Below are 17,042 nucleotides of genomic sequence, written 5' to 3'. Positions count from 1 at the left end.
TGGTAAAATTACAAAATAAATTAAGACAATTCTGTTATCATTTGTTATCTGTTTCTGTTTCTGTTTTTTTTTGTTCGTTTTTCGTTCGTTTCGATGGCCTAGCTAAATAATTTCAAAATGTTTGTTGACAAATGCTGTCGGATTTTGTTAGATCCGACTTTTGTGTTCTATATATATATATATAAACTAAATTTGTGGAACATGGAATTGCTAGCTGTATCCATCAATCAATCAATTGATCGATCGATTAATCGATCAAAAAATTTTGTTGCTCTACAACACACGACGACTTGCAATCGAAAATCGATATACAATATATGCATATATATATCTATTAGATATCTAGAAACTAAAAAGGTTATAAACTAAATTAAGTGCTAATACGTTGGGTGGTTTGAGTTAACATACTTCTATATAAATCGTTTGCTATCTCTCTCTCTCTCTTGCTCTCTCTCTCTCTATGTCTCGCTATTTCTTTCTCTGTCTATGTGTGTTTGTGTTTATGGATTTTGGGTAAAAATTAGTATAATATTATAAACCTATATATATTAATTTTTAACGCTTTTGTTTTAGGTAGTAATTAGGTTCTCAGTCTTCGCAGAGATTTCCGGTATTCTGTTTTTTGTCTCATTTTTCTTCATTCACTTCGTGTTGTTGTTGTTGTTGTTGCTGCTCTTTTAATTCTCATTGTGTTGTTTTCTATCTCATTTACACTATCGTTCTATTCCTTTCTAATACAAAAAAAAAAAAAAAAAAAAAAATCCTTGTAATCGACTAATTTTGACTAAAACTAAAATGTCATAAACTGCCTCGCTGCGGCCGCGTAGTGGAGATACCGTTAAGCACTCTCCGTTTTTACCACAATGGGCATGGGTCCGCCCAAATGTCCTCCGCCCACCACCGACAGATGATTGGCCGACGAGGGTGACTTCTGCAACAGCTCCTCGGGCAGCATATTCAATGGATTCATTGGATTCATTTGAAGTGGCAAATTCATTTTCATATCCAACAATGGTGGCAATGGCGGTGATTTGCCCTCATCGCCACCACCCAAACCACCACCACCACCACCACCACCGCCGCCACCTCCTCCTCCTCCTCTAGCTCCACTGCCACGATTTTCACGGCCACCACCGCCTCCGCCGCCACCGCCACGGGATTCGTAGCGGGTGTGAGTGCGCATGTGCCTGGTGATCATATCCCGGCGACATGCCGCATAAGGACACTGCGGACACTTGTAGGGCTTCTCACCTGTATGGGTGCGCTGGTGGGTGGACAAGTGATCGGAGCGCGAGAAGACCTGACCGCACACCTTGCAGGTGTAGGGCTTGACGCCAGTGTGGAGACGCATATGCCGGGTCAGCATGTCGGAGCGGGCAAAGGAGCGATGGCAGACATCGCACGAATACGCTTTGGCTATGTCATTGGCGGGATTGCGCGACTTGTGACGTGAAGCCATGTGCTTGGCCAGGCGATCATGCAAGGAGAACATTTGTCCGCAAGTGGGACACACGTAGGCCACATCCGAGCCAGGCGGCATTTCCTCCACCACCGGCGACACGTCCAAATTGTAGCGCCAGGCCACTGTTTCCTTGGTGGTAGGAGAGGCCACATCCCCCTTGATCACAGGCACACCCACCGTGGTGGTGGGCACATGCTGATGCTGGTGATGAGGATGGTGCTGCTGCTGGTGATGCAGATGATGCGAATGATGCAGCGGATGCAGGGGCATTTCCATCTTAATCATGGCGGCTGCTGCCGCCGCCGCTGCTGCTGCATGGGCAGCTGCCGCTGACATCACATTGGCATAGGCCGATGGAGTCGGTGGTGGCGGCACAGCCGCTTGACTGGATATGGGCGTGATGCTGGCATTTGGATTCGTGGCATTCGTGAGCGATGTGCTGGAGTGTGTGCTCGAGGCGGGCGACAAGGCATTCATGCTCTCCAAACTGCTGGCGGCACTCATCGATCCGGCCACCGGCGGCGGCATCAGCGCGTGGCGATGATTGTGATGAGCCGCCACTCCAAGGGGTGGTGATCCGGATGTTGCGTATGAGGAGGATTTGTACTTTTTGGGATCCAATTCGCCGCCGCGCACACACGACAAGTCGAGTGGGCGATCTTGGGGCGGCGGCATGGGTTTATCCTGCTTTTGTTTCTCCTTCTTGCCGCTGGCCGCTTGCTTCGTCTTGGGACTGGAGCGACGCTGGCTCACCGAGGACTCACTGCGCGGCGGCGATGGCAACGATGGCGGTGGCGAGGCATTGGCCAACAGAGCCGGCGGCAGCGCCTGACTAATTGCCTTCCTTTGCTGCTGCTGCTGCTCAATCGAGAGGTTACCACCATTGGGCGATGTTTCCGTCTCCGAGGATGAGGCAATCGACGAGGGTGTATGCTGCAAGGGCGATGGATAGAGATCATGGCGACGTCGGAATACTTCGTTTAAGTATTTGGTATGCAGATAATAACCAAACAAGGGCGAAGGTATGGGAAAGTAGCGATCATATGGGCTGGGCATCTCGGTTTTGATGTCCACATGCAAAGGATTCTCTTTGGCCAACTGAGATGGGTCCATCATGTTGGGTGTGACACCCGCCAATTGCAATGGGCTCATGCTAATGCGTGGACTATCCTGATCCGGATCGTGATCCGCATCTGGATCGTTGTCGCTTAGCGAGTGATCCATATCCTCGCCAGATATATTCTCAGTTTGTTCATCATCATCCTCGCTAGCTGCCTGTTGTTCGCTTTTAATGAATTTAGCCTCCTGCTGCTGCTGCTGCAGTTGTTGTTGTTGTTGCTCGTCCTCTTCATCATCATCCTCCGCATCAGCTGCGTTCATTCGCTGCTTGTCCATATCCTCATCCATATCCATGGGCTCGATTTTACAGTTGCTTTCATCTGCCTCGTCGTTTGCCTCTTGTTGATCCTCCCCCTCCTCCTCCTCATCCCCCTCATGCACCATGTTGTTGATATTATTGTTGTTATTAGTGTTATTATTATTGTTGTTGTTGTTGTTATTATTGTTGTTGTTGTTGTTGTTATTATTATTGTGTTGCAACTTGTCGAGAACCGCTGAGAGACGTTTGCGTTTGCGCTGCTTCCATGGCATAATGTTGTTGTTGTTGTTGTTGTTAGTGGTCACATAGGGCTGGTTGTTGTTGTTATTGTTGTTGTTACTAGCAACCGCTGCCGCTGCTGCTGCTGCCGCCGTCGCCTGCTGATGCAAACTCAATGCCAAACTGGGCAAATGCTGCGGCAAACCATGCGATGGATGAGGATACTGCAATTGCCCATACGATGGTGGTCCACCATAGACAGCCGCCACACCAGCCGGTTGAAATTGTGGATGTGGATGTGGATGGGGATGAGGATGCGGCGCGGGCGGCGGTGGATGACCGTGAGCATGGGGATGGCCATGAGGATGTGGATGATGGTGATGATGATGCGAATGTGGATGGTGCGGGGGATGCGAATGCGAGTGATGATGATGATGATGGTGATGGGGATTGTGCGAGCCGGCGGCGTGATGATGATGCCCCATGGGGTCGGTGCCTTCTGCCATCGTCATTAGGTCAACTTTTTTTTTATTGTTGTTGCCTGTCCAAATCTTCTTCTGCACCAAAGTCGACAATTGACTTGAAGCTTTCCTTGGGCTAAAGGACTTGCGAATGCGCTGATGAGATCCCTGCGACTCCTATGGAATAGAACAAAAATACAAAATATTCAATGATGAAAAGAGATAAAAGATGAAAAAAAGAAAGGCAATAAGAAAAAAATGGCTTGGCCTGGCTTGGCTTCACATCTACTTCACACACACAACACACCAACACACACACACAGAAAATTATTAGAGCTTTTCTTTTTACCATTTTAATTAATATTATCAACTATATAATTTGGTATTAGTTTTTGTTAATTATTAGTATGTTTCTAGGTTATTTTTTGTTTAACTGAATCCAACTTGGAACAATTTTTACTTATTTTTTTTTCTAATTCTTCTAAATTTCTTCGAACTTCTCTGCTGCGATGCCAAAGCGGAAAAGGAAAGAATTCCACCTGACTGCAAACGTATGTATAGTTATCTCGCTTCAACCGACGCATGTGTATGGAGTTGCCAGATCGTGCATATTAGCGGTGTCAGGGTCGCCCACACGTTAAAGCTTAAACCGTGATATTTTTGACAGTTTTTATCACTAGGGTTGCACAAACATTTGAAATTGTTGTGAATTCCAAAGCAATTGCAAAAAAGTAAGGAACAAAAATGAATTTCTTATTTTTTGGCAGCCAACTAAAGTACCAAATTATGATGATGATGATGATGATGAGGATGACGATAATGAAAGAAAAAAAGATACTATGGACATTTACGCTGCGTTAGTTTTATGCGTTTTGTTCCTGGTCACGCCCTGGCGCTATGTCCACACACACACACATGCACATACATATATACATACATACATACATAGGCGTATGTACGCCAACCATGTGGAACTCCAACTCCAAATCCGAATCCGTTGCGCATCTCCCGCTGTGGAATTTTTATTGCGCTGCCAGCAGATTTTATGGCGCGCTCAAGTTTATGACTTTGCCTTGACCATCGCCCAAAAACTCATCTCTATATGTTTGTACGTACATATCTTGCCCTATCCCTCTAAACTTTTTGGTCAGCAAATCAATGAAGGGGACAAAGTTGGATTTGGATTTAGAGTCATCGTTGTCGTTGTCGTTCTCGTTGTCGTCGTCTGGCGCCAACATTCGCAAATAATTAAAAGTTACCACACACAAACACACATGGCGCGGATCAGAACAGGACAAGCCAAAGGACCATGGCAGATGGTGAGGATGTGAGAGAATGAAGTGCAAGTTTCGTGCCACAAAAACTCAACTCAACTTCAGTAAGTGTTTCAGCAGAAGCGATGGCGGGCGGCGTCAGTGGCACAGGCACAGGCTCAGACCGAGGCCCAGGCACAGGCACGGGCACGGGCACGGGTACGGGCAGTGGCAACGGCAGTGTTGGCAAAGCCCAGGAAAGGACGACAGCACGTCTGGAAGGACGTTTGCTGCATTGCGCTTATCCTTGTGATATATGAATATTGTGCACACACGCACACCACGAGGGTGAGTCAAAGAAGTAAGACAGGAGCTGGAGCTGAAGTGCGGAAGGTGGAGGCAAACTTGTATGCCGCACGCTTCACTTAACTCTGAACGGGAGTAGCAGCAGCAGCAGCAGCGGCAGCAGCTGGAGGAGGAGCAAGTGGTGGAGCATTGGAGCAGCTTTTGTCTGTTGTCTGCCATAAGCCGTCAGTTTATGGCCAGGGGTTACGTCCTTGTTGTTGTCGTTGTCCTTCTGTTTGCAATTTGCGCCTACAACACTGCATGAAGGTGGACACTGAGTCAGAGGGGGGTGGTGGGGAATGAGGGCGAGGATTGGCCACTGTGTCCATGTCCTTAACGGTCACGTGTTTGCTTTACGTGTTGAGAAAATGAAAAGAGCTGGACTCGGTAAAGGCAAAAAAAATAAATGCGAAAAAACAACCAGAAAAAGAAAAAGGAATGGCAAGGCAAGGAAGAAGGAGGTGTTGATGGCCCAACGACATGGACACCTGTGTCCTATCTACTCTCCACTCCTCCTACTCCTCCTAGCCGTGCCAGTTAGTGGTTTGTTATTGTTATTGTATGTCCTGTCGCCTCTATATCTCTCTCTCTCTCTTTCTCTCTCTCTCGGTTTTTAATGGAGTGCGTGTCCTTTGTCCTATGACTCGAACTCTCTGACTCCATGACTTTGCTTTAAACTTTTTCGATTTTCAACTTAAATGGAAAAACACAAAACTTTTTCTTTTCACCTCATAACATAATTCATATTCTATTTAAAAGCAACAAAAAACAAAATGAAATGAATGTACAAAAAACCCCCGAGTGGGAGGAGGTGAGGCAGAAGGGGGCAACGTATAAAGAACAGCAATTAATATTCTTAATTAGGGTAATTAAACAACGCAGTGCTGACAACTATGCGAAAAACTTATTTCTCCCCCCGAAAAAAACAAAAAAAAAAACAACGACAAAAAATATGAAAATAAAAATATTAAAAAAAAAAAATGGTGGAAAAAAAACATAAATTTTTCACGCGACGACGCCTGAGACTTCTGGCCCAAGGTTCTGCTTGTTAGCACGCGAAGGCGGAAGGATAACAGACGGGAGGAGCGGAAGAGGGGCCACAAGGAGAAGAAGAATTGTCGAGTCGAGATTGGTGATTTATTGCAGACTAAAAATATTATTGCACACACACACACACATACATACATACATATAAAAAAACGTTCGACCGAAATAAAGAACAAAGCGAAGAAAATAAATTACATAAATGGGCCGCCGCTCGACGTGGGAGGAGTCGAAGGAGTAGCAATTTGACAATGGTCTGCAAATTATGGCTAAATGAAGTGTTAATTTCTCAACGCGCCAACCAAATTATCCAACGAAAGTTGCATATATTTTATTTATGATCTCAATAATTATCAGTTTAACAAGCGAACTATAAAAAACGCTTTCAGTTTCTAAAAAATTTCAAAACATCAGAAATTGGAAGAAATAATACAGTCCGGCTCAACTGAATAGGTTTGAGTAAATTTTCAAGTTTCATACATTCTAAATATCTCTAACGAAAGCAAAGTAAATTTTGTTCCATAATAAAATCAATTACACATACAGTAGAATCCGGTTATAACGACGCTCAAGGGACCGTAAGGTAAGGGACATATAAGTTTGTATTGGGACCAACCAATCACTCATAGAACTGTAGTCGCTATAACCGGACGGACGTTATAAGCGGAGTTGTTATAACCGGATTTGTAAAATGGCAAAGTTTATATTTTATACTTTATATAATTTCGGTTTCTAATTTGAAGGAATGGAGTGACTAACAAAACATTAAAATACCTTGGATTAGGTCTAAATAAAAATCTTTTGTTAATATGACCGATTGAATCGCTATTTTAAGTTCGATTTTTTTATTGTAAAATTAAATCTTAATTTCTTCAAGATTTGTCACCAAAAACCATAAACTTACAGGTTTTTTTCATATATGAAAAATATATTTGAAATAGGATCATAATTTCTTTTAATTACTTATTGAATTACTTGAAACAAGTGTTAAAACTGTATTTACTCTTGAAAATAATAAAGTTATTTATATTTCAATACTTTCAAACTAATCCATCTTGGACCACTTTTCAAGAGTAAATTTTGTATGTTTTTGAAAATTCTGTATTTAATTTGATACTATTTAAATTAAAGGTAACTATACAAACTTTTAAGATGAATTACTGTTTTCCCCTTACTTTTATTTCCTTGTGCCGTATTTAGGGCTTTAAAAATCAACATTTTAATTCAAAAGTAAGTATTATTTTTTTTAGAAATAGTGCAAAATATTCGCAAATGATTTTAAATCTTGAAAAAGAATAAATTTCACCGCCGCAAAATATGTAGAATTTTTTAGACCACAAATTTGGATTAGCACCAAAAATTAACTTTGCATCTTAAAATTGAAAATGAAATAAAGTCTTGGTAGGAACTTTCATTCAAGGTTCATGTAATAACAATGTCTATTCCAAGTTTTGGTTATTATAAACATTTTTTTTTCTAAAAACCTTCAGGGTGGAAAAGTAAAAACATATGGCGCCTGACCATTTCGGGCCAAAAGTTGAGACGTCTCGAATGGCAGACAGCAAAACATGCTTGTAAGCAAATGTTTGGCTCTCGAATAAAAATCTGGAACGCCATTCCATTTAATAATAATAATACACAAAGAAAATGATCTGTAAAAACCAAAAAAAAAAAAAAAAAAAAAGAGTAGCGAAAATAAAACAAAACGTTGAGATACACAAGTGCGAAAAAAAATAAGCTAAAATGCGAAAATGCTAAGTGCGAATGCTTAATTACATTAAACAATAAACGAGGAAATGGCGCTCGACAAAAAACAAAAACAACAACAAAACGAAGCAAAATAAAAGGCAGAACAAAAGAAAAGAAAACTGCATCGTTTGCTTGGATTTTCTTTTTTGTTTTTTTTTTTTTTTTGCATTTTGCTAACTTTGGATTTTGTTTCATTGTTGAACTGGCCACAGAAAATTGCAACTGAAAATGTGCAATGCCAGGGAAATATGATTCATTGTCACTTTGCCGCTTTTAAGCCCCACTATTTGCCCCCTCTCCTCCCCAGCCAACTTAGCCCCCGCGTTCTGTGTTCTCTTGGGCTATTTTTTGTTTTTGCAGCATAATTAAATGACAACAAATTTAACACCAAATAAAACAATGCAAATGACAAAAAGAAAAAGAGACAAAGAGCAAGAGAAGAAGAGGGTGGGGGAGGTTGGGGGGGCAAAGGTAGAACGTAGTCAGAACGTGTAAAGATAAGCAATTTAAAAATTTACCTCTATTCCCATTAATTATTGTAATTTTGTTTAATACAAAACTTTTACCAATTCGACACTTTTTTTTCTTTCATTTTTCCTCACTTAATTGACTCAAATGGAGTTGCCATTAGGCAGACATTTCCATTTGTATTTGCTTAGCATTTGTCACGCTTGTTACACACAAAACTTGATGAAGTTTTTAGACCCCGCAACCAACCCTGCACCTCCCCCCCCACTCTCCCCACTCTTACCTCTTCCTGTATGATGTCGCCAGGCGGGCGATAAGCCCCGTGCCATGGCGTTAACCAAACAAAAATTGCAGAAATTAAAATGTAAACAATTTGTCTCTCTCTCTCTCTCTCTCTCTGCCACTGTATCTGTCTCTCTCTCTCCCTCTCACTCTCACTCTTTCTCTGCTCTGTCAATGTATCTCTCTATCTCTGTCTGTATGTCTCCTGACTGGATTTGCTTTGAGTTATGTTGGAGACTCTTTGCTATTTAAACAAAAATTGTTGGCTTACATTTTGGTCAGCCATATTAATCCCCTCCCCTCCCCTCCTCACACTCTTTGTGTCTCTCAGACGCCATTTAAGCCATATTTCAGGAGCCGAGTCAACGTGATATGCATTGATAATGGAGGAACAACAACTTCAATCACAAGTGCAAAGACAACAGCAGCAAACAGCGGCGACAGCAGCAGCAAAAGCAAACAAAGCATGACAAGGCAGAAATATGGCTAATAAAATAAAACTCCATTTACATTAAAATGGCACACACACACACAGCAAAAGTGGAATGAGAAGAACAAAGTGAATTACTCACATATATCTATATAGATATAGATAGATAGATGGATAGAGGTACGCCTACAACAGTTGCCAGCCAATGATAACAAGCAACATGTTGCTGCTGTTGTTAATTAATTTCCAACTCCCTCAACATTCATCTTTCTTTTATGCATTTCGACTTTGTATTCCAGTCTCATTTGTGGCTCGTTGCAATTGCTGGCGCAATGCAATTAAACTGATCACTGTAATTTATTGAATGTGATTAAGTTTTGAACAAAATTTGACGTCAATATTGTTCAAGTTAACGATATGCTAATTGTTGTAGTTGCTACTACTAAGACTACTGCTACACACACACACACAGAAACACAGACACACACTAATAAGTGAGTTCAAAAATCATTAATTACGAGAGAGAGATAGAGAGAAGTCATTGAAACCTCTGATCTTCAGATTGACGTTGTGACCAACAAAAGCAACAACCTACGCCCCAAACTATGTTGGCTATTTTGCTACTGTCGGACCAAGTGGATAATGCCAGATAATGGCAATTTCCTGCCACTTGGCCAATTGTTGCTGCCGTGCAAGGAGCAACAGCAACAGCAGCAGCAACACTTATTCACTTCCACACACATACACACACACATGCGCCCCCTGGCTGACCGCAACTTAAATAAAATTACATTCAAATTCAATTGTAAATGCATTTTATCTGTTGGTTTTTGTTGTTGTTGTTAGCTTCTACTGTTGCTGCTGCTGCTGCTGCTGCTGCTGCCGGGGCTGTAAACTGCAATCATGTTGCACATTTTTCTTTGGGCCGAGTCCAAGTCCAAGCTAGGCTAGCTAGAGAGTCAGAGAGCCTCTCTAGCTGTGGCCTTTTACAATCAAATGTAATTATTTTTGCAATATACACCTTCAGCTGCCTCTGCCTCTGTTGCTGTTGTTGCTGCTGCATTGACTGGGGCAGCAACAAGTTGCTTAGCATACTTCCGTTTGAGGCCGACCGCGCCTTTGCCTGGGCCAAGGGGGATCGCGTGATCAAAGTCAATTTAGTTGCTATATACAGACACATTTGTTTTATGCTGCTACTTCTTCTTTTTTTTTTGTTGCTGTTGTTGCAACGATCCTGTCGTCATCTGCTGCCGCTTCTGCTGCTGCTGCTGTTGCAGCTAAATTAAACCATTGCCGCCTTATCGGCCTGGTCAGGCGCCTGCCTGTTGCCCAAATGGGCATGAAATGGGCCACGGCAACGAACAAAACAAAAAGGAGTAGCAAAAGATACCATAAACTGGTTTTGTTTTTTGTAACTGGCCATTTTAAAGGCTTTTGTCGATCGAAATTGAAAAGGTGCTAAAAAACTAGACGAAATGTATCAGATATTTGCATCATTAATATTAAAAAAAAAAAAGAAAAGAAGACAAAAATGGCAGAGGGGACGGGGGAAAAAAAACCAAACAACTAACTAACCAACACTTCCTGTTTGTCCATTTTTGAACATTTATGTTTTTTTTTCTTTATTTTTTTTTCGCTGTTGGTATCTTTCTTTTCTAGTGTTTTTTTTTTGTTTCTTTTTCTTTTTATACCCTTGCAAAAAGGGTATATTAATTTTGGTCAGAAGTGTGCAACGCATAGAAGGAAGCATCTCCGACCATATAAAGTATATATATTCTTGATCAGCACGACGAGACGAGTTCAAATAGCCATGTCCGTCCGTCCGTCCGTCCGTCCGTCCGTCCGTCCGTCCGTCCGTCCGTCCGTCTGGATCAACGCAAACTCCTCCTAGACCGTAAGAGCTACAGAGCTGAAATTTTGCATGTAGGCTTGTATATACTGCAGGCGTTGTATATCTCGGAATCAGCCGGATCGGATCACTATATCATATAGCTGCCATACAAATGGCAAAGTCACGAACAGTGACTTTTCTTAATAACTTCGTTATTTTCTGAGCTATTGTCGTGAAATTTAATATTGTTAAGTTAATTACACATATAAACGACTATGCCAAATTTGATCAAGATCGGGTGACTATATCATATAGCTCCCATAGGAACGATCTTTCGAAAACAGTGACTTTTGTCAATTACTTCGTTACTTTTGAAGCAATTGTCATAAAAATTTATATTTCTCAGTTTAGCATAACTATTAATGACTGTGCCAAATTTGATTAAGATCGGGCGACTATATCATATAGCTCCCATAGGAACGATCTTTCGAAAACAGTGACTTTTGTCAATAACTTCGTTACTTTTGACGCGATTGCTTTCAAATTAAACATTTGTTAGTTTAATATATCTGTTAATGACTGTGCCAAATTTGATAAGGATCGGGTAGCTGTATCATATAGCTCCCATAGGAACGATCGGTGGAAAACAGTGACTTTGATCAATATCTTCGTTATTTCCTATGCAGAAGAAAAACTAAGATTGTAGGCCGTTCTTTCGGACACATTAGCCCTTTTAGCTTAAACGTTTTTCCACTTTGAAGGCTATAGGTAAGGGAGAACTTACCAAAAAAGTTGCAAGGGTATACAAACTTTGACGCGGTCGAAGTTAGCCCCGGCCCTCTGGTTTTTGGTTGGTTTCTCAAATGTTTATCATAATTAGCCACACGATTTGCTGCCTAATTGCTTAAGCGTCAAAAAATTAACATATACAACAAACGATGCAAATGGTAAGGCAAAAGAGTGAGGAAGGTGAGGGGAGGGGGGAGGGAGGGTAGGGAGGGTAGGGAGGGCACAAAAAGCGCCACAAGCAAAACTCTTGAAATATTTAACTTAAAAATCCCTACTCATTTCATGCTAATTATATATGGCCACAAATGAATGGTTGGCCATAGACATACCGCCTGCCATTTTGGCTAGACTACAAAAACCTTCTCGACCAACACACACACACACACACACACACACACAGAGAGAGAGAGAGAGAAAAAAATTTATTTAATTTTTAACCTTTAGGGGCCAGCAATCATCATTTGTTTTAGCTGTGTTCGTCTTTGATTTCGGTAAAAGGTTTTGGGTCAGCGCCAAAAGGCAATCTCGTCCACCTACTATATGGACCACCCCGGGCATCCCCTACCCACCTAACCCCCGCTATCACTCTCTCTCTCTCTGTCTCTCTCTCTCTCTCTCTCACTTTCTCAATGAGATGTTGCTGTTTTGGGGTTTCATTTTTGGTTCATCAAACATGATGCGATCTTTTGCAATTAGCCTTAAACGATTTTTGGCTCAACACTCACGCATTTTGCCGCTGCTCATCTGGGTCAAGAAGCGGTGCACTCTCCACCACCTAACAGCACCAACAGCACCAGCAAAAACCAGGCATTGCCTGTCCGTCACATTATCAGAACGGAATTATCGAAAGAAGGAAAAAAAAAAAACCTTCGCTTTTGCCTTCAGAATTGCTGAGGACGACGACGTCGCTGCATATTTATTTTTAATCAACTTTGTGAAAGCAGGTGAAATTTTGTGTGTGTTGTCTTTTAGGCATTTATGAAAGTGCAGCGTGACTGCTTCTTCTTCTTCTTCTTGTTCGTCATTATGATCATACAATGATCATCTGAGGGCTATATAAAAATTAATATAGATTGACTGAAGAAGATATATACACACAGCAAGCAACAACAGAGAAATGCTCCGTTTTGGTTTTTTTTTTGGGGGTAGCAGCCGAAAGTCGTTTTTCGCTTTTTTTTTTTGAATTTGTTATTCTTTTTTTTTTGTACTGAAACGTTTTGCGGCATTTCTGTAAAATTTATTATGCCAAAGGCCGATCATTATCGGGTAGCCAAATTATATATGCGCGCGCGCACATGATGAGCATTAAGGGTACTAGTTGTTGTTGTTGTTGTTGGTGTTGGTGTTGTTGCTGTTGCTGTTGCTCTTCCCATTCCCAGACAGCAACAACAGCAACAGATCGATCGAACGAACGATCGATCGATGTGGATACTTGGGCTCCAGTTTAACCACAAGGGGGCAAAACTATCAAAATGTCGCCGACTATAAATCCACCTTGGTGCAATAAATTTCTGAAAAATGTCAGAGCCCAAGCTCCCGCATTAATTACAGACTCCGAGTGCCTTCAGACTTGCCTCCTGTTGCCCCAACCTCATTCCGATTTCGATATTCACCCGCATCCACACATCACATCAGGGAAATGTGAACCCTGCGTGCCTGCCATGTAATCAATAGTTGTAACCACCAAAAAAGCAAAAAAAAAAAAAAAAACAAGTAAAGTAGAGGCAAACAGCAAACCGCAGAGAAGCAAAAGCAAGTGCAAAAAGCATTCAATTTTTTTTATTTTTCCTTTTGCCCCGGAATGGACTTACTGGCTGACTGGCAACAAGTTCTTTCAATTTGCCAGTTACTGCCAGCTGGTTGCTGTTGCTGTTGTTGCTTTTGCTTTTGCCTGTTTCTTTAGCTTGAAGTTGGATCTGGAACGCGTGTTTTTGCCTTGCATTTTGATTGCCTACAAGCCGTTGCTGTCACTTTGCATTAAACAACTCCCCCCAACCCATCTCCCTAGACACGTCATCCTGCGCGACCTGCCACCCTCGACTCGGAAAAACATACTAGAAAAGTATCCTTTTCCCCCCCTTTGCCCATTCTCCTCTTGGCTTATAATCAATAATCTTTTCAAGATGATTTCATTGTTAAATCTTTTTTGAGCGATTATCGCGCAATTATGTTGTATTTGATATGCTAATTTCCAAACTCCAAAAAAAAGAACACATACAATTATGCTTAATTTATGCAACACTTTTGGACTCTTGTGTTGATCGATCACCCCGCGGAGCAGCAAAAGGCCAACAGGGAGGGGGAGAATCGATTGGTCGATTGGTCGAATGGTCGAATGGTCTGTTGGTTGGCCAGGTTGCCCAGGTGTTAATTTGATTTCATTTCATTCGGTTTTTTTTTTTTTTGTTTTGTTTGTAATTTGATTCGTTTGTTTATTGGTTCGAATTGTCGATGGATAGATAGATGGATGGATGGATGGATGGTTGGTTGGTTGGATAAAAACGAGTAGTATTTACCGTTCGTTCTTGAAAAAAGATAAAAAAAAAAACCAAAAACAACTCACCGTCACCTGAACCGTTTTGTTTGGCCAATTATGTGAAACAATATTGTGATAAATTTGTCAACATAAATAACACTTGTTGCCAAAGTCTCTGACTCGAACTCGAACTCTGAATGGAATGGAATGGAATGGCATCCGAAAATGAATGAATGAATCGCCACAGAGTGCGCTTCAGATTGTTTTTCTTTCTGTTAATTAAGCTGTATTTCATGTTGAGGCGCTTATGAATAAAAACGCGGCAACAACAACAACAACAACAGCAACTCAAACAAAAAATGAATTAAAAACACACACAAATGTGATGACACCAAAAGTGCGAATCGTTCATTCGGACCCCCGAAAAACTCGCTTTTGTTGGGGCGTGTCAAAAGAAATTTGTTGAACAAATAAATTTCCAACCATCACGAAAAAAAAAAAAAAACGCATTTGGCCTTAATCGCCAAAAGGTCGCCAAATTGAGCTGTAGCTTTGTGGCTGTAGTTGGTAGTTGACGTCATGTTAATTTATTTAATTTTTTTTCTCTTCTCCAACCAATGGCAAGGCAATTCTATATGGTCAACAGCAGCAGCAGCAGCAGCAACAGAGCAAACTGTCGCAAGCAATTAATCTTCAAAAATCTCGTCCAGCTGCAGCAGTTTGGAGTTGGTCGTTTTTTTTTTTTTTGTAGTTGACAAAAGTTGGCAATCTGTCTAAAATGTTCAACTTCACTACAGTTTCAATGGCAGTTGGCCAGTTTGGAAGGTCGTTGCTGATCTTCTGAGCCTCTGAGCCTCCCGCAACTTGACCATGATCGCCCAGGCAGTCAGAGATCTTAGAGATGGCATTGATCGAATCTAAGCCATGTTTAACTCAGATTCTTTTGGCCAAAATGGGGCGGTCTGTCGTGAGTTTAATGCCATCGCTAATTCATCCATTCACCTCTTGAAGAGATTCGAGTCGAAAAATTCAAGCGAAACAACAAGACGACACTTGAATGCTGCAAGCTGGACAGGCGCACAAGATCGATCCCTCCTCATTGCCCCGCCTCCTCCTACCTGCCCCTTTTCCTCCTCCAGTACTCTTGCTGCCAACAATCAACATCTCACGCATTAAATTCAAAATGCGTTTCAGCTTTATTTTAGTTTTTTTTTTAAACTCTTGTTGGTTATTTTTTTTTACATTTTTGTGTGTGTATTTTTTGTTTTGTTTTTTGTTATTGGTGAAGGTTGCAAAGCTTGTAGTTGTTGTTGTTGTTGTTGTTTTTGTGGTGGTTGAGAGTGCGTGAGCCGGCATTGGCCAAGTCAAACCAAGCCGAGCCAAGCCAAGCCAAGCCAGGCCAGGCCAGGGTTGTCATTGTCGACAAAAAAACCAAAAAAAAAAAAAAAAAGCAGCTGCCGCTCAAATAAGACTTACCTGATTTAGAGTTAGACTTTGTGGGTCTCTCTAAAAATTCTCGGATACTGGCATGTTCTGTAAAGAGAGAAGAGGGAGAAAAACACACATAAATTAATAAACGCAATATTATTGGAAAATTTAAACATTCTGTTAATGTTTCTTTTTGAATGACAAATTGTTAAATGGAAGTCAAAGTTTGTTCAAAAAACTGCTAATTGCTGTGGTAATTATAGTCGACTCAACGAAATCGAATCGGAGCAATCATTAATCAAAAAAATAAGCTAGAGAATGTTGCTAGCATAAATAAATATTTATAACTTGCTAAAAATTTAAAACACATACGAATATAAATATCTAAAAATTGAGCAAATTTTTGAATTGTAGGCTTAAAAATTTCTCCATTTCGCTCTCTCTCTCTCTTTTGGACATTGATTGATTGAAGTGTTTTAATATTTAGTTGCAAAATTAAGAGGGCCACCCCCCTTCATATACATATATATATATATATATGGGTATAGCAATTAGGTGGGCGTGGCCAAACAGTGGCCGCAGACTACAAAGCTTAGCCGCTTTTTTATTTTTATTTTTCGTTATGTATTTCGAATAGAAATTGAAGGCAACAAAAACAACTTGGCAGAAACTGATTAATGGTCAAATGGGGGGGCGGGGAGGGGGAACTAAACAGCCAGTGGCTTGAGAGATTTGTAGTTTGCTTTAAATAAATTATAATTTGTTTTTTTTTTTCTTTCTTTTTTTTTTTTGCTCATTATTTATTTAGAAACAATCAAAATGTCAACTGGCAATTGTGGTTTTAGCCTTTTTTGGTTTTTAGATTGTTAGCATTTTGCTATTATTTGCTAATTATTTGTAAACATTTATCAGACACTTGAAATTGTCAACAAAATGATTTACATAAATTGTGTGAGGGAGCAAAAAAGAGGTGAGGCTGGAACGTAGCGGGTAGAAGAAGGCTAAAAAAGTGACATGTTGCTGGCGGGGCGGATGCTTGTTAACCACAGCAACAGCAGCAGCAACAGCAACAGCAGCAATCGATTGCCACCTGTTGCAAATTAGGCATGCAACATGGCATGTTGCGGTTCTGTTGTTGCCGTTGCCGTTTGCCGTTGCCGTTGCATGTGGCATATGACCAGCAGCTAGTTTTTTTTTTTTTTGGCTACTGCACAGCTGTGCGACCTTAACAAAAATGCCGCCACCACCGCCGCCCCACAGTAGAAGGAAAAAAAAAACAAAACTTGTTCAGTGTTTTTTTTTTTTTTTTGGTTTTTTTGTTGTAAAAGATATTCCACATTATATTCATAGCCAGCGGCAGCGGGGCATATGAATTTATTAGCCTAACAACAATTTTCTGTATTCAAAAGTTGACTTGCAGCTGCCGG

The 17,042-nt window shown here is 41.1% G+C and overlaps 1 protein-coding gene across 1 annotated transcript; it reads right to left on the bottom strand.

The window, feature by feature from the left end:
• Positions 1 to 1,081: 1,081 nt before the first annotated feature.
• LOC6645115 (zinc finger protein 1) lies at positions 1,082 to 15,716 on the bottom strand (the record flags this gene model as incomplete). Its single annotated transcript, XM_047011742.1, has 2 exons — positions 15,664 to 15,716; positions 1,082 to 3,697 (listed from the first exon to the last, which is right to left on the bottom strand). A coding segment is annotated over exon 2 (2,490 nt), but the record flags the coding sequence as incomplete, so codon positions are not given.
• Between the last annotated feature and the right edge of the window lie 1,326 nt (positions 15,717 to 17,042).

The sequence above is a fragment of the Drosophila willistoni genome, assembly GCF_018902025.1.
Source record: "Drosophila willistoni isolate 14030-0811.24 chromosome XR unlocalized genomic scaffold, UCI_dwil_1.1 Seg105, whole genome shotgun sequence".
Taxonomy (NCBI): Eukaryota; Metazoa; Arthropoda; class Insecta; order Diptera; family Drosophilidae; genus Drosophila; species Drosophila willistoni.
The sequence above is the reverse complement of the archived record's forward strand: the minus strand, read 5'-3'. Positions and strand labels throughout refer to the sequence as shown.